Consider the following 22,591-nt stretch of genomic DNA (forward strand, 5'->3'; position numbering starts at 1 on the left):
GGTCATGAAATAGATATGTTTATATAAAGTTTTGGAAACTTGAGTGTCTAATTCCAAATAATTGCTTGGAAAAAACATCATCATTCCATACACTTGAGTTGTATTACATAAAACCCCCAGAAAACTCAAAAATTGATTCATTCTGGATGTCATATTTTGAGGAGTTGATATGTAACAATCCAGATGTTATTTCCATTTCTCAATACTTCAACTCAGAAACTATTGCAGAGAATCTCCATCAATTGTGAATTGTCATTTTTGCTGCATTGCAGAATTTCAATGAATTTTGTCGATACCAGCTAAGTAATAAAAAAATCGGCTTTCTGGTGCAGGAACTATCTTTTGAAGCATGCAAAATTTTGATCCCTGAGGCATTGATCATGTCAAATTTTGGAAGAGATTTCAAGGCTTTTGAAGACCTTCGACCGTCTTTTTCCACTGCCATGCTCGCTGCTTTGCGTCCTCAAATGACATAACCTTTGTTGGCTAAGAATGAGATTCGGTCAGCAAAATAGATCGATCGGGTTTTTTTAACATAGAAAATGTTTAGTACACTACTTACAGTGGTTATCTTAAAATGTGAGGAGTTCACAACTTGAACATTGATGCTGTTTGGATTGTCGGACCAAACAATCTTTTTCTCCATTAATTTATTTGCGTTGACGGATATTAATCTGGGTTTGTCAGTGAGGATGAGTTGCACTTTCTTACTTTTGAGCTTTCGAAATTTCTTCAACTTTGATGTCATGAGAATAGACTCACCAGGTTCAAGAAAGTCCCGCCTGTCGTCACAAGCCACAACATGAATTTCTCCACAATTGATAATGAAGGCGAGTAAACTTCAAGAAAAAAAAAAATCCAAGAAAGGTGAACTCATACCATTTAGAGTCAAATGAATCAATTGAAGAAAGAGAAGAAAGATGAGGATGTGTTTCAGAGGAAGATGTGGAACCACTACTTCTATCAAAACTTGACTGTTGATGACTTCCATTTTGTGTAGAATTATAAGGCTCATTATTCTTGTTTGCCTGCATAAACAGACAAAAGAAATGTCAGAGTTTGCGAGTATAAATTCTAGTTTTAATTCCACAAATTTATCTGAGTTCAGTACAATAAACTCCATAGCAAGTTTCCGCACGGATCCCTGCCGAAGATTATGCCAATCAATTCCTTTAAAGAAAGGATGCAATTTAAGGGCCAAGTAACCATCTGGTCCGGCACCCAGTCTTCTACTAGGATCTATGTCCTGCATAAGTATATGGATTGGGATCAAGATATGAGAACATTTCGAGCACAACTTAAAATTAGAATAAAGCTTGGAATTATTTAAAAGATTTGTGGTAAGCATTTCTTACCAATAATTTATCAATGAGGTCACTCGCTTCATCTGAAAAATATTCTGGAATATTAATTCCCCTTGAAATAATTCTCTGAAAAACAAGCAACTCAAATGCATCTTTGAAGGGAGAAGCTCCAGCTAGCATATGATATAAGGTGCAACCAAGTGCCCAGAGATCATTTCTGAAAGAACAATCATCTTAGAAAGGACAGATAGTGATATGACCAGATCTGAAGAAAATAGTAGGAAACTTGTATAATAAATGCTGTACTGTAGTTTAATTCTAGATATCCTTTCCACAATAACAAATACTGGGGTTAAACTACTATCTACACCAAATCTCAACTGTACAATGCATGTGTTGTTATTAGTAGAAGGTTGACTCATGCATGTTCGGAGTGAAGGCTGAGAAGTACACGAACAAGGGCACCCAACTTATGTCCATCTTTTAGCTCTAGCATCCTATTCCTCCGCTAAAATTTGAATCCATAACAAACAAATGTCAGATGATGAGTTTTTACTCAAAATATTTTTTGCGTCATGTTTAGAATTGAAAGAAAGTTCAAAATTTTGCAATAAGGAATAACAAAGGAAAGCAGGATGAGATTGTATTTTCAATTTTCAAACACCAATGGAGCTAATTCTCTATCACCTAGATTTGGTGAACTTCAGAGACAATAATATCCTTCTCACAGGTGACTATTTCCTACAAATAGATGAACAATTCTTAACGCCAGACATCAACTCTAGTGATAAACAATTCCCTCACCCAGGACTTGCTGGAGAAGAATTTTGAATTTCTGGAGGGGCATATGCAGTTCTTCCTGTAAAGGCTTGAGTATTTTCACCTAACTTGTCATTCAAAATGAGTGTTAGCCACATTTGACCATCTTTGCAGGAGGATTCGGCTAAAATAAATAATAACCTTACTTAATAGATTCAAAGGAACTGTTATACGGCTATCTTTGTCTGGCCTCACACAACCAAAATCTGCAATCTTAATATGTCCATCTGCAGTGAGCAGTAAGTTCTCTGGCTGGCATTAGCAAACTGTTAGGATATGCTGACACTAATGAAAGAAGAACTGTATATCTTTTCATTTACCCTAATATCACAATGTATTAAGCCCAGACCATGCAAATACTCCAGTGCTTCAACAACTTCTGCGGTGTAAAAGCGAGCCTCTATCTCAGATAGACGACCTCTCTGTAATCCGAGAAGTAACTGAGGAATATAAAATATAGGCACCATATCAAGGAAATTATCAACTAAATTGTAACTAAAAATTGTACCTTGGATATCAGATCAAACAGTTCTCCACCTTCACAGGATTCAAGTGCCATGTCTCCAGTAATATGAACAATATGATATCAGTTACAAAGCCTAATAAAGTATAAGATATGCTGGAAGAAGTATTAAGCATATGAACATCCTAAAATAAAAAACATGGTAACTCTTACAAAGACAGCGTGCATCTTGGAATGTGAAATACAGTCCAACAATGCCAGGATGATCTAATTGGTCCAGAACAATGCGCTCTAGTTTTACACAGGTAACTTTGTTTTCTTTAATAATGAAATCCTTGTCCATGATTTTCAAGGCATAGACATGTTCCGAGCCCTTTTTCTTCGCCCTCACCACCTGAATACGTAAAATCAAAGTATAAGACACAATGTTTGCAGTATTCTCACATACAACCCACATAGTTCCTAATAAAATGCGAAAGAAAATTTCATTTCTCCCCATTCATTATAAAACGGCCCACAGATTTGAACTGACATAGCTTCAGAAGAAACATTAACATATTCCAAGCAATCAGAGCGAGTTGATAAAAACAACAGTTCCTATATTTCTCTTGAATTCTTCTAAGCAATATGAATTTAATGAGAAAATGAATTAATGCTAGATTACATTGAATCACACTACTAACAGGAAACGAAAAAAAACCATAATTTTGGCAACAATAGTTCCAGAACAACAAAACAAAGCAAATAAATCAATAAACTGGCATTCGAGATCCAATACAAGTAGTTTCAATTTTTAAAGATAATAACAAAGAAATACAAATTTATCACACAGTCGGAGAAATAATAAGAAAGGAAGGACCTTTGAATGGGAACCGACGCCAAGGACCTTGCCAAGCTCGAAATCACGGATGGTGAAGTTCTCCTGGGGCGCCCGGAATGCAATGCTGATCCTCTGCGCAGCCTCCTCGCGATTCCGCGGTTCAAGCCGCACCTTTGCCTGAAAATTCCTCTCAATCTCATCGCCCTCGCCGCCAACCACCATGATCACCAACCCTATCAAACAATGCAGTCTCAATCTGGTTCAGAGGATTGAGAGAGGTCGGACGAGCGACGAAAGGAGCCGAAGAAGAAGAAGAAGAAGGGGAATGGAGAGCATTGATGCGTGCCATGGTGATCAGGGAACTTCGTTTTATCGCTCCTCTGCGTTCGAATGTACTAAAAATAGCCATCGTTTCTTTGCTGTATTCTTTCATTTACTTTTGCCTTTATATTCTTTTTATTTCCCTTAATATAAATATCCATATATATTTTTTATTTTTTTAATGAAAGATGAACCAATCAAATCAGAAATTTACATAAATATAAAATTAATATATAAATATATTTATACCGTAACCCTATCCAAACAAATATTTTCAGCTAAACACAAATATTTTTTTTTAAATAAATAAATCACAAATTCATTATAAAATTAAAAACCAAATAAAAAAAAAACAGAAACCAATAAAAGTATGAACATTTGTAATCGAATTAGTGCTACCAATAAATTATTGGCTTTAATTATTAAAATTTTAATTTATCTTTTAACTGAATTTCTAGCTTCAAAAAAAAAAAATAACAATAGTTCATAATGGTTTATAAATAAATACGAATTTTTTAGGTGCATACACGAAATAAAATCATATAATTTTTATTTGCAAGGGTTTAGTTGCAAAAACTACTTAAAAAAAAGAAGAAAAGATTAAAAAGGAAAAAAGAGTGCGCCTACTTCCCCAGATCTCGTCGTCTCGATCGCGCATTTCAACAAGCACAACAACTGCAGAGCAAGCGCTCTCGCATTCGCCCCGTCGTTGGGATCGTCTTCATGGACATCCTAATCGCGCAAATCCAAGCGGACCTGCGCTCCAGCGACGCCCTTCGCCAGTCGGGGGCCTTGCTCCAAGCCCTCCAGCAATCCGCCGCCGGCCGTGACGTCTCCGCCGTCGCGAAACCCGCCTGTGAAGAGATACTCGCTTCACCGGCCTCCGCCGTCTGCAAGAAGCTCGCCCTCGACCTGATCCGCTCCACCCGCCTCCCTCCCGATCTCTGGGACACCGTCTGCTCCGCCGTACGCACCGACCTCGACTTCCCCGACCCCGAAGTCGCCGCTGCCGCCGTCTCCGCTCTCTCCGCCGTCCCCTCCCACCGCCTCCCCCGTCTTGTTTCAGACGCGCACAAGGAGATATCGGCATGCCTCGCCTCCCCCTCTGACTCCCTACGCCACTCTGCCACCGAAGCCCTTGGCTGCGTCCTCGCCCGCGATGATCTCGTCCTACTCTGTGAATCCAACCCCGGCCTCCTCGACCGCGCCTCCGCCTGGTGGCAGCGCATCGCCGATAACATGCTTGACCGATCGGACTCTGTCTCCAAGATCGCTTTTGAGTCCATCGGCCGCTTGTTTCAAGAATTCGAGTCCAAGCGAATGAGCCGCCTTGCTGGCGATAAGCTCATCGACAGCGAGAATTCCCTAGCCATCCGTTCCAAATGGGTTGCCGCGGCCGTGGACTTCGTCTGGAAGAGCCGGAATGCTCTAATGGCGCGATCTCTCATTCTTCCCATTGAGAGTTTTAGGGTTACTGTCTTCCCTCTTGTCTATGCGACCAAGGCTGTTGCTTCGGGCGCTATGGAGGTGTTCCGGAAGCTCTCGAAGTCAAGCAACGTAGAGACAGACTCGTTCTGGAGCGCGGAGAAGGTGGTGGGGGTATCGGATGTGGTCTCTCATCTGCTGCCATTTTTGAGCTCGCTGGATCCTCCTCTGATATTTGAAGTGGGGATCAATATGTTGTCTCTGGCGGATGTGCCCGGGGGCAAGCCGGAGTGGGCTTCAGCGTCGATCATTGCCATTTTGACTCTTTGGGACAGGCAGGAGTTCTCGTCAGCCAGGGAGAGCATTGTCCGGGCTGTTGTCACTAATCTGCATCTCTTAGATCTTCACATGCAGGTGAATTTCTGGCAGTACTCTTCATACATGATGTTAGTTCCAACCAACAATACTTTTTCTTCATCAATCTAATTTCCTGGCTTAGTTTTATCCTGCCTGCATTCTAAGGTTTGTGGATTGTTCATGTGTAGGCTATAGTCTTCATGCTCGTCTATCTTGTAGTTGGTTGACTTAAGCGTTTGTATGTCTAGCTAACAGGCTTTTACTATCACCTTTTGACCTTGATGTTCCTCTTAGGCAATGAAGAAAAGTATTTTGAGTTTTTTAAACCGAATGCTGATTTTGCTTCTAGCCCTTCTTCTAGAGTTTAATGAAAGTTCTCTATTTCTTTCTTTGAATTCATGGTGGTAAATTTCGATAACAGAGTGAAAACTTGTTTGTCCCTAAGACTGACTAGGGCTTGCAGCAACTTCCCGAGTTTGAGAATATATTTATGAATTAGTTTATATGTTACTTGCTTGCAGGTTTCGATTTTTAAGAGGTTGCTTCTTATGGTGAGGAACTTGAGGGCAGAGTCAGATCGCATGCATGCTCTAGCTTGCATTTGTCGTACTGCACTTTGTGTTGATCTTTTTGCAAAGGAGAGTGTTCGCAGAGGGCAGAAACCTCTGCCTGGCACTGACATCGCTTCACTTTTTGAGGATTTGAGGATAAAAGATGACTTAAACAGTGTAGCAAACAAAAGTTTGTTTAGAGAGGAGCTGGTTGCCTCACTGGTGGAAAGTTGTTTCCAGCTATCTCTTCCATTGCCTGAGCAAAAGAACACTGGCACAGAGAGTAGGGTTATTGGAGCTCTAGCTTATGGAACTGGCTATGGTGCTTTAAATTGGACAGAACCAGCTCTGGAGGTGGTGGAAGTTTGCAAACCCTGTGTTATGTGGAACTGTGATGGGCGGACATATGCTATAGACTGCTATTTGAAATTGTTGGTCAGGCTTTGCCATATTTATGATACTAGAGGCGGTGTGAAAAGGATAAAAGATGGGGCTTCTCAGGATCAAATTCTCAACGAGACAAGGTTGCGGAATTTGCAGTTGCAGCTTATCAAAGATCTTCGTGAGGTTAGGCTATTTCTCATTGACATGATTTACTTTGCTCGCGATCCACCCTGATTTTCTTACTATCATATCATTTGTGAGCTAGTATACGTTCCTCTTATTACCTGGTCTTTCAAGAGATCAATATTTCACTTTGCATTAGAGTATTTCCTGCATCATCTGTTATCCTATAACTTTAAAACCAACTGCTTGAATCTGAAATTTAACTAAAATAAGCCATGTGATATATATGAAACTTCATGTTGCTTGTGAGTCTTTCCAACTTATATTATCTATTTGAATTTGGTTAACCTTACGTTTCCCTAGAACTGTGATCTTAGTGACACAATTTCCTAATACTGATTGTAGCTGGCTTTTTTAGATTAAAGGACCAATCAACTTTTTCTTTTGATGTAATAAAACTGGGTTACCTCCTCTTTTTACTTGGTCAATGTGGTAAGCTGACTCAGAAGGGGGAATGCAGGATGAAAATGACCGCTATATAGGCTTTGAATGAGATCAAATGCAAGCTACCATGTTAGATTAGTTACATCTTTCCTCACCACATGCAAGAATTAAACTAGCTATGGTTGTAACAAGGATGAGCCGTTTCTAACTTTATCATTAGACCTTAAATTACCATAGGCTTATTCATGTTTTTGGGAGAATTATAGTATGAAGGTATGTAGAATTGGATTGATCTCTTGCTTGGGTCTCAAGTGGCCATGCTATAAACTGGAGTTAGTTACTCATTTCTCTTTCCTGTTAAAGTTATATGCTTTGTAGTATGTTCAAGATTTGTAAAAACTTCTTCCATCTTTATTCATTAACTTTCAAGGGCGCACTTGACTATATTTATTGTATCTTAGATATGCAGCTTTGTCTTTTCTCAGGTACATACACCAAGAGTATGTGCACGACTGATCTGGGCTATTTCTGAACACTTCGATCTTGAAGGTTTAGATCCTCTTCTAGCTGATGACCCAGAGGACCCATTGAATATCATAATAGCAAACATGCACAAGGTATTGTTCAACAGTGATACCTCTGCAAATACTTCAAATAGGCTTCAAGATGTGCAAGCAGTACTTCTTTGTGCACAACGGTTAGGATCACGAAATGCCCGAGCAGGACAACTCCTGAGTAAAGAACTTGAAGAGTTTAGAGCCAGTGCATTATCTGATTCAGTTAACAAACATCAATCCCGCTATATTTTGCAGACAATCAAATACATTACGAATCACCCGGAGAGAAGGTTAGTGCCATATGCATGTTAATTGAAAAAACAAAAAACAAAATAAGGTTCATTGATTGGTTACCATGATTTTATTTTATTTTTGAATTTGTGTAGCCTATATTAATATATATATTTGGGCAAAAAAAAAAAAAAATGTAGTTCAACAACTTATGCGGACACAGTTTTACTCTTATTAAGTTGGTTTATGTGAATGCTGGTGTCCATCTTGTGGAAATCTCTGAAGTAGTAATGAGATCATAAGTGGATAGCTGGTCCATGCTTTATTTCTGTGCATAACCAATTATGAGAAACTAATCTTTCAAGAGGAGCATTTATATTTTATCAAATGATTAATACTTTGCTGATGAAACAACAGATGGGCAGGTGTGGGTGAAACTACAGGAGACTACCCATTCAGCCATCACAAACTCACAGTCCAGTTTTTTGAGGCTTCTGCCGCGCAAGACAGAAAAGTGGAAGGATTAGTTCATAAGGCTATTCAAGAGCTTTGGAGACCTGATCCCAGTGAACTAACTCTGCTTCTAACAAAAGGCATTGACTCTACTCACCTAAAAGTGCCTCCGAAAGCATATACCTTGACGGGCAGCAGCGATCCTTGCTATATTGAAGCTTATCATTTGGCTGACTCAACTGATGGGAGAGTAACGCTGCATCTCAAGGTTATTCTTTGATCGTATGCTAAATGGGGTCATTCATTTTGTCTATCATGTGTTAAGTCATTTCTTTAAGGGTCATTTGCGTTTGTTAATTAGCCTCAATATATTTATTTCTGTGCTGATTAAGAATTTTAATGCAGGTTTTAAATTTGACTGAACTTGAGCTTAATAGGGTTGATATCCGTGTTGGTCTATCTGGTGCATTATATTTCATGGATGGATCTCCGCAAGCGATACGGCATTTGAGGAATATTGTCTCACAGGTTTTTTTCTGGCTTTATTAGCATGAACTACTGTTGTCATACCTTTGTATTTTGCGTTCTCTGATGCTGCCATTTTTCTGTGGATTAAAATGTGGTGCTTATTCTTTTAAATGGCAATATGATTACTTAAGCATTTAAGTTGAAGTTTTGTGCATGAAGCATGACATGTTTTACCTTACTTTTCTTCCTATATTATGGTAGTGTACCTCTGTTGCTTGCTTGTATTATCCTACATAATTGTTTGACATTTGTAAGCCTTCATAAATCATTCTGCTACCTGGTTGTCACTTTTATGCAGACTGAAAATTTATTATCATTCTTTAAGCTAGGTGGTAAATGAATGTCATGAGAAGTTTTTCAGAAACGCTGTAATTCTTTTGTGTGACAAATGCCTCAATGATGCTTAACAGCCCAGCGTTTTCAGTTTTCTGTGTGGGCTTTGTTCCATGCCTTAAATTATTTGTAGACAGCCAACTTAGCGTTTATATTTGTGATGTGGTTAAAGGACAGGATGAAAAGCTTTTGGAAAATGTCGAACCTACTTTTGATGTTTTTTGTCTTTCCTTTGTTGTAGCGTGCATAATATAAATCAACTTGATGATAGTATCTTTATTCTAATAAGGCAATGCCGGCATTACATTAGCATTTTATGATAACTGTACATTAACTGTACAATATCAAATCGCAGGATCCAGTGCTCTGCAGTGTGACTGTGGGTGTCTCACATTTCGAGAGGTGCGCCCTCTGGGTTCAAGTGTTGTACTATCCTTTCTATGGAAGTGGTGGTATGGGAGATTACGAAGGAGACTACGCAGAAGAAGATCCTCAAACCATGAGACAGAAGCGAACCCTAAAGCCCGAACTTTGGAAACCAGTGATTCTACGGTGCCAACCTTACAAGATTCCACTAACCGACCTTCTTCTTCCACACAAATGCTCTCCTGTTGAATATTTTCGCATGTGGCCCAGCTTACCAGCCATACTCGAGTATACAGGTGCATATACTTATGAAGGAAGTGGTTTCAAGGCAACTGCCGCACAGCAATATGATGCTTCACCTTTTCTTAGTGGGTTGAAATCACTCTCAACCAAACCATTCCATCAAGTTTGCTCTCATATAATTCATACAGTTGCAGGTTTCCAAGTAAGTGGCTTATGTTCATACATTAAATTACAAAGATCCACTCCCTTATTTGTATATCTAATGCTCTTTTGAAAAGAAGTTACAAAAAGGGTATTTCTTTGCCGCACTTGGCATTCACATGTCTTGCTTTCTGATCGGCAGTTGTGTTATGCCGCAAAAACATGGTATGGTGGCTTCCTGGGCATGATGATCTTTGGGGCCAGTGAAGTTAGTAGGAATGTTGATCTGGGTGATGAAACCACCACAATGTTGTGTAAATTTGTTGTCCGTGCCTCTGATGCATCGATTATCAAGGAAATAGGATCTGATCTGCAAGGCTGGTTAGATGACATCACTGACGGGGGCGTTGAATACATGCCGGAAGATGAAGTGAAGGTTGCTGCTGCAGAAAGACTAAGGATCTCAATGGAGAGAATAGCGATTCTTAAGGCGGCCCGACCACCTCCTCAACCTCCGAAACCAGAGGAAGAAGAGGAAACTGAAGATGGGAAGAAAAAGGAAGAAGTTGATGAAGAAGGTAAACCGAAAGGACCATCAACCTTATCAACCCTCACAGCAGAGGAGGCCGAACACCGGGCTCTTCAAGCAGCAGTGCTACAAGAATGGCATATGTTGTGCAAAGAGAAAGCCTTGAAAGTTAGCTAATGGTTGTTTTCCTCCATTCATTGTACTCCATTCTGTACTCTAGATTTTGGTTTGCCTTAAATTTTTTTTTTCTTTTATTATTTTGGTTATTTTGTTCATCAGCGAATTTAGTGTGTATGGGATGTATAGGATCACGGGAGTTGTTTTGAATCTATTGAGGAAGTTGCTACTGTTGTGGAACCTGTGCTGTTTGTTCTTTTGAAAGGTCATGTTAATGTATCAATCTGACAGTATCACACCAAATTATGTTTTTTAATTTAAAGCATTAGGCTTTATGTAATAATAATAAACAACATTGAACGTACACCATGAATAAAAATATCATTTTTGATATTAAAAAATATATATAGGTAAAAGTAGTAGTGAGCCCACCCAAGTCTTCCAATGCAATCAAGATAAACAAATTTAACTGTGTCATCAGGCAAAAATAAAAAATAAAGCACATTTGTACTACCCCTAATAAAGAGATGTTATTTAGCATGAGCCAAAAAGAAAAGCACTAAAACACTGAGGTTAAAATCTTATATAACTCTATACATGAACAAGTTTGATTATTTTCTTTTTGCTGCCACACAAATGGCAAGAGCCGACATGCTGCAATCGAACACATCTTATGGCGTAAAAACCTCGGTTGCTTCGCTTGTTGCTCCTAACCTTTTTCCAAGCACAAAAAACACGTCAAAACCACGAAGATTTGTCACCGGGATTGAAGGGGGCCAGTGACTATGAATGCTATGCATGTGTCAAAAGTCCGGAACCTGGAGCAATATGCCTTCAGTCTGCCAAAAGAATGGGTGGTGGTTGCTTGTAATTAGAACCAATTGATCTGGCAGATGTTGTGACAAGCATATCTATTGAACCGTCCGAACCAAGGGCGGTAACAGAAGCATTTGATTGGCTGCTATCTCCTTGAATGGGTCTCACCCAGATCTTAATATGTCCCTCCCTGCAGATTGTTAGAACAGAGTCCTGAGTAAAGATCAAGCCAGCCAGAGGTTCTACGTGGGCACGGTGAGCAACTACAGGTGAAAGTTTTGGGACATCTCGCATGCTTGGGGCTGGTTGAAGGGTGCCGATAGGGACGATACTGTCCCAATGTGCTGAAGGACTTCCACTGCTAAGAGTAGGTGACCCACCAGATGGGTAGCAACGTAATGGGACAACAATTTCATCCATTACCAAGTCCCATAGAAGCAATTGGGTATCCTGCAAAAACATAATACAAGTAGTTCATCACTACATAACCTGGCCACAGACAGACTAGTGGTGTTATTTTTTCATATAATAGCCTCCTGGTGTGTGAATGACATGCAGGCAGAGTTTCAATATCAACGGAAAAGTGTATGAAGCACAACAGAGAGAACACACAAATATATCAATCAACAGACAATCATATATATATATATATATATTACTCATCTGATAGGTCAAGCAGCAAAAGGTTTAAGCAAACTTTTATCATCAGATGTAAATTGATAATTTAATATATAAGGTACAGTTAATTGCAAAAATAGATATAACAACCACAGCAAAAGGACATTAAATAAATCAATAAAAGCAGAGATAGGATGCATTTAAAGTCCATCAATTACTTTTAGAATAACAACTCAACCCACAGGATGTGATCAGTAAGACGTCTCAAATACGCGATTCAAAATCTGTGTATTAATTCTCGGTCAACTGAGATCACATGTGCATCTGTGATTTATAAGTTTTAACTGATGAACAGTCAATGGTAAGTTACGCCATATGGTTATATTTAGATCATCAAAATTGTAGTAGCCTTGGTATAATAATTTACAGAATTATACTTTACCTGGCCAACTGAACCAAAGCGATACATCACATTTTCTCCGGTCCCATCTGAATTTGGCACAGACCAATAAGAATCGAAAGCCACTCCACTAACCTGGCCAGCATGATAGCATATACTTGAGATTCCTAATGTTAATGGTCTAACTTTCAAAACTATAGAAAGTTTACCCATGAATTATGCCCTTCCCCCCATGCCACTAGCTTCCAGTCTTCCATGCTCCAAACTTGTACCAAATCATCTTCACCACCCGTCAATATATATTTCCCATCCGGGCTAAAAAACAATAGCACCATGTGTTATTGTTCACACATAAAAATAAATAAATTACATAGATCTTTCCTACAATAATGGTGTAAGCTAATAAAATACGTGACTTGGGCATCATAAACAAAACGGACTTGAACAAAAAAAGACCATTCAAAAAGAGAAATTACATTACACAAACACTGTAAGGTGCTATTTTACTAAACTGAGATATCACAAATAAAATGGATCCATGCACGAGATGAGCAGAGTGATGGGATGCAGAAATTATACAATGACTGTGATCAATGTACAACAAATTCTAGGAGTATTTGCAGTATTTTTAAAAGTAAAACATGTAGAATTTTAAATAAAGTCTATAAATGGCACTTGATGGAGAACTAACAACAGAAAGCAGTAAATAAAGTACAAAGATAAGGAAAAAATGGTGATAAAAACAACCGGATGATGCAAAAGTGCTTGAAAAAAATTCAAAACCTTCCATCGCTAGAGGATGCACCATTTATACATACATACATACATACATACATACATACATATCATCACATAATAAGGGAATAAACATTTTTCATTAGATAGAATAAACATGTGATATTGCCCCAAGCATCAAAAAGAAACATCAAATCTCACTGCTTCTTGAATGAAATTACACAACCCATATCAGTCATCCTTGCCTTTACCTCCATGCACAGCACAGCAAAGCACCATAATAACTTTTCCCTCCACATATCAATAGCTCTTTTGAATAATCAAATACTCTTAAATAACCTGCAGAGGAAACTCCGAGTCATAGAAAAATTAAAAGTTCTTGGATGGTGGATCAACATCAAATAACACCAATGATAGCTATTAACACATTTAATAGAACAAATACCATCTCTGCCAACAGTTGCTAAATGTGTTCCGTCTGTGGAGAAAGAAATACTGTTGATTGAACCTTGACAAATGTGCCATCTAGCAATGGGATTGCTCTGCAATTAAATAAAGAAAATGCAAACTATGCAGATTATTCGGTGAAGCCAAAGACATATAATGACCTGAATTATATAATTAGAAACCAAAGTCAAACATGTATACCTAATAGAGAAAATGAAGGACTAAAGAGGTCAAGTGCACTAGTTAAGCAGTTTATTGTCATACGTCTATTCATAAGTCATAACCATTGGCAAAATGGCACCACTTCCCCAGTTCAGACCTAATTGCAAACAATTATGCTACAAAGTTTTTGTCCCCATTTTGCAACAAAACAATCAAAATTTCAAGCATGCATGCCTTTAAAAGGAGAGTAACCCAACACAAACTTTCACAAAATTAGGTATGCAGGTTGAGTAAAACCTGATTACTGAAATAATCAACTGACCATTAGGAAAAATATAATAATCAGGCATAATTCCCAGAAGACAAAAAAATCTAAAGAGCACTACGCATATCAAGAGAAAGAAACCTCCATAACCACTTTTCACAAATATAAATAAAGAGACCAGCAAAGGCTATAATTGTCAAGATCCTACACACCAAGTAATGCTTTCAAAATAGATTAAGCATTGCATCTCAAGCTACGTACTAATTATTTTGCTTTACATGAAACCATATCAAAATGCAAGGATTTTTCTGGGGTACTTTACAATAGTAGCAACGTGATCAAGAAATACCCAATTTGAAATAAAACAAATCTTTATTTCATTTTTCTTTAAGTTAACAAATTAGGGTTTAAAACTAAATACAGTCTGAGAACTCAACTTGGCGAGGTGGTTTTTTGTGAAGCTCATCTTGGGTAAGTACAAACTAGATTTCCTAATGGAAGATTAAAAATATGTGACATTTATCTTTGTTTCAATAATCTTTTCTGCCCTTCTAAAGGAAAATATGATAAGCATATAGAAAAAAGAGAAGGCATGACATTAAACAGGGATATCCTTTCTCTAACTTAAACATCACATGCAATTCACCAAGCTGCAGAAAATATCTAAGCTTAACAGTTGCTAAGGGAACAAATTCATAGAACTTTTACCCGAAAACAGAATAGAATATATGTATGTTAAAAGCTAACCTTACTAGATCTGGCATGTGAAACTGTGAATTGTGTTTGATCCTTGACCACCGGAAAGGAACAATCAGTAGCACCATCCTTGCTCTAAACAAATAAAGCAAAACCATCCAAGTACAAGTGAGATACAAAACCAATAAAATGAAAAGCATTCACTGAAAATTTGTATAATCATTCTAACCCACTTTGTCATACACATATAGATTTCCATCAGCATGGGCAACAACAAATATCCCATCACCTTCCGGAACCCATGAGATGCAAGTGCATCGACTGCATGAAACAAAGAACATCTGCTGATTAACAAAGCAAATTAAAATAACTACATAATAATTCGAAGGTGACAGGCTAATACAAAATCTATACAACTCACCATGATCAAGCATTCATCGAATGAGATACCCAAAAAAGAGTATTTTCAAAAGTCTAGTTGAAATAGGAACTAAGCCTAAGTATTTCCATTAGTAATGGTAGCCATATGTTGTGACACATCTACCAGAATGTACCTAACTGCACTATCTAAATTAAATCTATTTATTTTTTATTTAGATCTTAAGTTTTTTAAATATATCAAATTCCAGCAAAACAAACACCTAAGGAATAACAAGATGTTTATTAAAAGCTCATAAAAGCATTCATTATAAATCCAAAACGCATATGCTAGGACAGAATACATGCAGAACCATATTGATCCACATAAAAACACATACACCAACAGCATAACAGAAGCAGACAGAAGAGAACCATGCCTGTTATTAATTGCCCCATCTTTGTTGTAATGCTGAACTCCCACAAGCTTCTTCCCAACATCCTGCAACTGCTGCCTCAATGATACCGAGTAAACTATAACAATAATAATCCAATCAATTTAAAACCACAAGCACAAAGAAACACAAGAAAGACATCATAAAGTGCAAAAATAAAGTCACCATCTCCAGAATGCAGGCCAATGAGTAAATCATGCCCATCAATAGCATCCGCATCGAAAGCATGGCAGCTAGGGTTGGAATTACTGAAGTGAATACACTTAATCGGGTCCTGAAGATGAAGAATTGAACAAAGAAGTCCACCTTAATTAAAGCACACCAAAATCTGCAGCCGAGAAATATAAATTCATAGATGAAATGCAAGACCTTGTCATGTGAATTAAGGTCGCTGATGAATAGTGTGTCCCCGGCGTTGAAGATCAAGTAAGTCCCTTTTCCATCATAATTCGAACTCGCAAACGGGCCACTCGATCCCACAGAGACTCCAACAGACCCTCCGATCCTCGCGCTCCCCGAGACCCCTCGGTTCACTCCATTCCCGCCAACAAAGCTCAGCGCCCGGCTCCCATTCCCGGCGCCAAGAAACCTCGCCGCCGCCGATCGCACCCCACCTCCAGAACCCGGTGTCGTCGGCGTCGCCGGCGGCTGCGCCGCCGGCTTCTCTCTCAGATAAGCGATCGTCAACTAAACCAAATCATCATTCAATCCCGTCTTCAGCCCAAGAAACATCAGCGAATTCAAGAACAAAACCCTAACCCTATGAAGATATGAGACCAATCAAGCCTCACCTGAGACACAGCCTTGCCATGGGAGTAGTGGAGGAGGCCAGCAGGGTGAGTCTTCTCGTACTGGAGCTTGTATCGCCCTTCGGGAGTCTTGAAATACGTCTTTAGCCCCGGCGACTGCGCGTTGAAGGAAGACGACGATGAAGCCATGATTCCACAACGATGATCTCTAGTTTTCCGTCTCGATCATCCCCTCCTTCATCTCATTCTCCGATGGCTCCTCGATAGCTCGTTCTTCTCGCCCGTCGGCGGCGATCGATGGCCGGCGAGGTACTATAGAGCTCGTCGTGAGTTGAGAGAAAGCGTGAGATTTCGGGCCTCGATCCTTCGGAGAGAAAGAGAGAGAGAGAGAGAGAGAGAGAGAAAGAAATCGATTGTGGTAACGATCCCATCCAGTGAATATTCAAACCAGTTTTAATAATTTTTTATTTCTTAAATTTAAATTTTATTTATTTATTTTTTTTATAAAATTTAATTTTATTTATTGAAAAAAATGGGTTCTTATTATTTTTTTTTAAAAAATAAAAATTTACCGTTGATTATGATTTTATTCTTAATATTTTGAAATTTTATCATAAATAATTGATAAAAAAATAAACTATAATATAGAGTTTCGTATAAATTTTTAAATTTTTAAAATTATAAAACATTAACTATTTAGATTATAAAATAAATTAAAAATTAAAAAAAAAATGGCATTTATACTTAATGTCAATCATTCAACGATCAACAATTTGACCTAGATAACATTACTATATATATATATGTGTGTAATTTTTTATATTAAATTAAACAGTACTTGTCATTAATGATATATAAAATATTTTTTTTAAAAATATTATTAAGGATTAAAAATATTTAATAATTACTGGATTTTGATTTCAAATTTTTTTTAAAAAAATCTATTTTTATATCTGTTATTTATGTTTTGTTTATTTTCATTTATTATTTAGATATTTTTCTAGACAAATAAACACATATAAATAAATCATGGTCACGTGCAAAACACGTGCGAATTAATAACACAGTATTTCGAAACCTACTCAAGCGCATATCTGGAACACGATGCACAAGATCCCAATTCAAAGGACTTTTACATAAAACCCCCTCTTTTTTCTCTATATTTATTTCACAGTCCCAATAGAGTTCCATGCGTCGCGGCTTTGAGTGTTTTCGGTTTCTAATTCGCGCCATCGGAGCACCGCCGGCTCTCTTCCTGATGCTATGATATGGCGGCGGCCGCCAGCTCCCAGCACCGTTGCGTTTTCGGTTAGTATGCGCGTTGATTTCTTTTCTTTCCTTTTGGGATTGTGTTTTTTTTTGGGATTTGTATAGGTTTTGGGATTCAAAATTTAGGTTTTGATGCGAGTTTTGTGGTTTTTTGCAGTCGGGAACATACCCTATGATGCAACGGAGGAGCAACTTATACAAATTTGCGAGGAGGTTGGCCCGGTGGTCACGTTCCGGTTGGTATTCTGAAACCCTAGAATTTGGATCTCGGTGTTTGGTTTTCTCTGTGCTTTTGGTGCTGTTTCTGTTGTCTGTTGCAAAGTTTGAAGCTTTTTTTTATTGTAGGTTTATGACTGAAATATGTGGATTTTGACTTGGTTTTCTTGGTAGTTTTGATGATATGTTTAAGCGATACATAATATATTGCAACTGTGGCAGTTTCTTGTTTTTTCTGTTTATTTATGGCTTATAACGAATTCATGTAACTCTTCATGCTGACTATATTCTCAAATCTTAGATAAATTTATGAAAAAGACAAAATTTTGCATAATGTCTTTTATTTGGATGTATTGAAGTTGAAAATCTTTTCATGAGCAAGTATGCATATGGCATCTTTGATGTAGTAGAGGATGTGGATGTTTCATGTTGTTTTCCCTATATTTTCTCATTAATCCTGTCCTTAACCAGACTGCTTTGATATATTCTTCTGTATATGACACACTTGAACATGCTAATTGATTCTACCTTGAGTAGAATATGTTGTTCGGATTTCAAATGGTCTTCGTAATTCACCATCATGATGTTATAGCTTGCACATGTATTGTTTTGTTTGCTTCACTAAGTGGTTCATAATGCATTTCTTGTGCAGATTAGTACTTGATAGAGAAACAGGTAAGCCAAAAGGGTATGGATTCTGTGAGTACAAGGATGAAGAAACAGCTCTGAGTGCTCGGAGAAACCTCCAGGGTTATGAGATAAATGGTCGGCAGTTAAGGGTTGACTTTGCTGAAAATGATAAAGGATCTGATAGAAATAGAGAACAGGTTGGTATCTTGGCATGATTCAAGCAAGTATTTAGAACTGCCCCTTTCATTTGTTGTGTAGTGTTTTATAAATGGCTAAGCACTTCACTTTGTTATATCCTAACAATTTATTTATCAACAGTTCTTTTGCCACTTTTAAAACCTCAATAATACACCTATTGAAATTATCTTAGCATGCCTTGTTTTTCTAGTCCAAAATTTTATTTTATTTAATAGACTTTACCTGTCCTTGAAGTTGCACATATTGCCTTAAAAATCTTCTGTAATCTCATGCCTTTATTTTCCAGTTGTTACTTTTATATCATGTCAGAAATTATTTGGTGAAGCATAATATTCAGGACTTCACAGATAATGTGGATATACTTTTAGCGATTTCTCTGTTCTTATAAAAACTGCATGCTGCAGGGTCGAGGTGGCCCAGGGTTGATGCCAAACACAGGTCTTTTTGACAAAAAAAAGGTCTAATTTGTTTATTAACTATCTTTTGGATTCATAGCGTAATTCTTTCATAAATGATACTGGACAACCTTGCAGATGCCTCAAAACCGGTTTCTGGTCCCCCGCTTCCTGGGGATCCATCTGTCCATCAACCTGCAGGCTTACAATTGGCTGTTGTTGCTTCTACGGTCATGGCTGGAGCTTTGGGTGGATCTCAAACAACTGGTTCATCTCTGCAGAATGGTTCGCAAAACCAGTCTACTGCAGGAAATGATCCTTTGACTCATTATCTTGCCAAAATGTCCAAATTCCAATTGAATGAAGTTTTATCTGAGCTGAAGGTGTGTTGTCTTAATTCTCCATGCTTCCACGGAATGGATTCCTCATTTTTCTTGATGTGATTCTTGGTGTTAACTCAATGCAGACCCTTGCTACTAACAATAAGGCGCTAGCTCAACAACTGCTGCAAGGATATACGCAGTTGCCAAAGGCCATATTTCAGGTCTGTGTGCTAAGTCAAATTTGTATGCCTTACATCTGTTCATTTAATAGGTCAGCAACATATAGACGTAACTATTGCCCTCCTAGTTATATGTTTGGAGATTATTGAAGTTGCCACTGTCAGAAACTTCCCATACTTCTGAAAGCATCAATAATGTATTGCTAGAATGTCATCAGCCATCCTTGCCTGCCCTGGGTCTGTTGCAAGATTTAGTTTAGAAATATGGAGTTATGTGATACGCAGCTAATGCACCAGCAATGTTACAGTTACAATTTTCAATACCATTCATAAGCATGTGTCAAAATTTGTATGCTGTCAACTTTTTTTTTCAATAAATCAATTCTGCATTATGTGTTTGGATTGATGTTTTTCTATTTATAAAAGCAAGAGGATGTTATATTCTTTTCTGAACCTGTTGTGCAGGCACAAATAATGCTTGGGTTGGTTTCCCCACAGATGGTTAGTTTTGTTTACCTAAAATTCAGCCATTTTGCTTGTCAAGATTCTTACCTTTTTCTGGACCTGGTTGCAGCTTCAGATGGTTAGACCACAGCAACCCCAACAACTAGCGTTCCAAAATGGCATGCAGGATTTGAAACCTGCAGTACCATTATATCCCGGGCAAACAACTTTGCAGATTCCTTTACAAAATGATGGACACAGTGCAATGTTGTTAAGACCTCCAGACACTCTGTTGTCAAATAATCCACAAAATCCTATTCCCATCCAGCAGTCTTCACTTCCACCTCTTAGCATGCCCACTCGACCTAGATTTCAGCACCAAGCATCACTCCAGGCTCCAGTTATTTCACAGGAAGCAATGCCAGGATTATCAGGAGTTGGTAAAATTCCACCTGCACAGCCACAATCTCTTGGTGGCCATCCAATTCCACCCCAAGCTTCATCTCTGACAAGTTTTAAAGGTCTGAAAGCACCTCTTCCACCGTCAATGGTGCGGCAATCTAGACCTGCCCATTTGGGGTATCATGCTCAGCCAGCCCTTCCAGATACAAATCTCCATCAGTCGCTTCCCCCACATGCACTAACCTCTCAGGCATGTTAATTTCACCAACTTATATCACAACGTAGACAACACAGACATAGCTAAGTGGTTTATTTGAGCTTTATTTCACTTTATTGCAGTGTTTCGGAATACCATCTTTAGGTAACTAGAAATGCTCAGTGTCATTAGATCTAAATAAATGGAAATTTATACTGGTGCCTACATGGCCTTTTGAATTTGTTTTCCAATCATTTCTTCATCTCATGTAGATAATTTTTAAATCTACCCAACATAATGAAATCTTGGTTTTGAGAGTTCAAAAGTTGATATTCAGTTCTTTGGGCAAGAAAACATGAAACACTTCTATTTTCTAGTACATGGTGCACCACTTTTTAACTGCATTTTAATCCATACAAGGACAAACACATGATTTAGGCTACTGAAAATTGAGATTATATTTGTTTGGCAACCCTTACCCGAGAGTTTTTTTTTTTTTTATATTTATAATTTTTCTGATGTTGAATTATTTGCAACAGAGTAGACCATCAAATTATTCGACTGTGACTGGTAGAGTAGAGATGCTTCCAAGTGAACCTGGAACATCTACTTCATTTGCTCATGAATCAAATTGGGTTCCTAGAGCCAACATCTATCCCAATTCAGGCATTGGCTCTATGGAGCCATCAGGCATCAGAGGTGATATAGCAGAATCAATAGGTCGTCCTTTGAAACTTGCAAGATCAGAACATGGAAGCTTTGCACCTCCTGTGAATTCTACATCTGGAAGCCAAATGCTTGGCATGGAAGGGACACAACAATCTGAGAAACATACACCTCAGGTACTATGTTGACCATTTCACATCTGGCTTGCAGAATTATCTACATTGCTCAATCTTTTTTTTTAATTGCACGTCTTTATTTACACTATTTTCTGTAAGCTCTGGTGATGCAAATGAACTTGGAAATTTCACTATGATGCTTTTTGTACAAATTAGTAGATCCTGATTTATGTTTCTAGTTGTGCATAACTCTTGCTGTTTAAAATACTGCCACAGGTTATAGAGTTTTCATTAGTGTATTTCACTTAACTTGTAGAGTATGACCTGTGACATTTAAGAGTGCTTGGGGTCATCTTACCGGTTAAATGGCAATAATTGAGACTTCCATTGTCTTTTTATGTGTAAATTAAAACGATTATTCCTGTGTCTTTTTATTATGATTCATCTGGTCTCTGCAGTTTAAGTTGTATGTACATCATGATCTTCTTCATGCTGTGTGTGTGTGTACTTCTGCTAATTTCTTATTCTAGTTCTACCACTTAAAATTTTATTTATTCTGCACAGATTCCACTTGAAGTGGAGTCAGCTCTTCTGCAGCAAGTGATGAATCTAACACCCGAGCAGCTAAGTTCACTACCTGCAGAGCAGCGTGAGCAAGTGCTTGAGCTCCAAAAGGCTATGAGTTTGAAGTTGCTATCAACCCGCAATCAGTGACAACTGCAGTGACAACTGCTTTGGCTTCAGTTGACTCTTTGAATACAATTCAGTGGCGTTGGCGTTGGCGTTGGCTAATTATCACCGCCATCAGCTGACCAAAGTCAACACGCCCACGGATGGTATTCTTTCAAATCAAGCGCCCTGATTTTTTCCTCATCAATCATCTGTTCAAAGAATTTCCCACTTCTGTGCATTATCTGCTGTTTAGATAACTAAATTTCAGATGAATGGACGAAGCATGGCAGGAATAATTCTCATCATTATTCAATGTCAGTAAATGCGAGACACCTTCCCCCTGCTTTCAGGCATTCCTTGTAACATTGTAATATATAGGTTTCAAAAAGAAAATGCATTGTTATCACTTAAATTCATGTTTGTGTCTCTGTACTGTTCTGATTTCATGCTTTTGTTCATTTAACATTCAGTGGATAGGCAATAAGTCTGGAGCTACAATTCTTGTTGTAATGGAAGCAAATGCTCCTCATTTCTTATTTGGATTATTTCCTTTTGAAGGAAATCAACTTTTTAAATGAATTACTTCTGCATTCAACTTAGCAACTCAGTAATGAAATGATGAATTATTTTTCATTTAATGTGTTTTGCAGTGCAAATGACCATTGGATGTTCTTTG

General features: G+C 38.1%; 4 protein-coding genes across 6 annotated transcripts; 2 read left to right on the top strand and 2 right to left on the bottom strand.

The window, feature by feature from the left end:
• Positions 1–9: 9 nt before the first annotated feature.
• LOC120260712 (3-phosphoinositide-dependent protein kinase 2-like) lies at positions 10–3,803 on the bottom strand. Of its 3 annotated transcripts, none has more exons than XM_039268268.1 (11): positions 3,446–3,803; positions 2,800–2,980; positions 2,632–2,684; positions 2,444–2,545; positions 2,270–2,375; positions 2,109–2,187; positions 1,356–1,521; positions 1,112–1,246; positions 880–1,028; positions 563–782; positions 10–486 (listed from the first exon to the last, which is right to left on the bottom strand). In XM_039268268.1, exons 1-11 carry the CDS (start codon positions 3,626–3,628, stop codon positions 403–405), a joined length of 1,458 nt encoding a protein of 485 aa, XP_039124202.1. In that variant the 5' UTR covers positions 3,629–3,803; the 3' UTR covers positions 10–402. The 3 variants fall into 3 exon arrangements, with proteins under 3 accessions (XP_039124202.1, XP_039124201.1, XP_039124203.1); XM_039268267.1 differs by having other exon boundaries at positions 2,444–2,563; XM_039268269.1 differs by lacking the exon at positions 10–486 and having other exon boundaries at positions 584–674; positions 763–782; positions 2,444–2,563.
• A 549-nt stretch (positions 3,804–4,352) lies between these two features.
• Positions 4,353–10,792, top strand: LOC120261055 (protein TPLATE). Its single transcript, XM_039268726.1, has 7 exons — positions 4,353–5,566; positions 6,031–6,627; positions 7,497–7,858; positions 8,217–8,520; positions 8,658–8,780; positions 9,469–9,924; positions 10,066–10,792. The coding sequence occupies exons 1-7, from the start codon at positions 4,451–4,453 to the stop codon at positions 10,567–10,569; spliced, it is 3,462 nt and encodes a 1,153-aa protein (XP_039124660.1). The 5' UTR covers positions 4,353–4,450; the 3' UTR covers positions 10,570–10,792.
• A 134-nt stretch (positions 10,793–10,926) lies between these two features.
• On the bottom strand, positions 10,927–16,622 carry LOC120261567 (dystrophia myotonica WD repeat-containing protein-like). Its single transcript, XM_039269503.1, has 11 exons — positions 16,252–16,622; positions 15,830–16,147; positions 15,626–15,734; positions 15,446–15,539; positions 14,882–14,969; positions 14,700–14,783; positions 13,524–13,620; positions 13,330–13,417; positions 12,553–12,658; positions 12,386–12,478; positions 10,927–11,775 (listed from the first exon to the last, which is right to left on the bottom strand). The coding sequence occupies exons 1-11, from the start codon at positions 16,396–16,398 to the stop codon at positions 11,344–11,346; spliced, it is 1,656 nt and encodes a 551-aa protein (XP_039125437.1). The 5' UTR covers positions 16,399–16,622; the 3' UTR covers positions 10,927–11,343.
• Positions 16,623–17,335: 713 nt separating this feature from the next.
• LOC120261577 (cleavage stimulating factor 64) lies at positions 17,336–22,513 on the top strand. The gene is made up of 10 exons (XM_039269516.1): positions 17,336–17,517; positions 17,636–17,714; positions 18,347–18,521; positions 18,927–18,960; positions 19,056–19,300; positions 19,384–19,461; positions 19,885–19,920; positions 19,994–20,515; positions 21,001–21,303; positions 21,808–22,513. The coding sequence occupies exons 1-10, from the start codon at positions 17,478–17,480 to the stop codon at positions 21,955–21,957; spliced, it is 1,662 nt and encodes a 553-aa protein (XP_039125450.1). The 5' UTR covers positions 17,336–17,477; the 3' UTR covers positions 21,958–22,513.
• The last annotated feature ends 78 nt before the right edge of the window (positions 22,514–22,591 follow it).

The sequence above is a fragment of the Dioscorea cayenensis genome, chromosome 5, assembly GCF_009730915.1.
Source record: "Dioscorea cayenensis subsp. rotundata cultivar TDr96_F1 chromosome 5, TDr96_F1_v2_PseudoChromosome.rev07_lg8_w22 25.fasta, whole genome shotgun sequence".
NCBI lineage: Eukaryota > Viridiplantae > Streptophyta > Magnoliopsida > Dioscoreales > Dioscoreaceae > Dioscorea > Dioscorea cayenensis.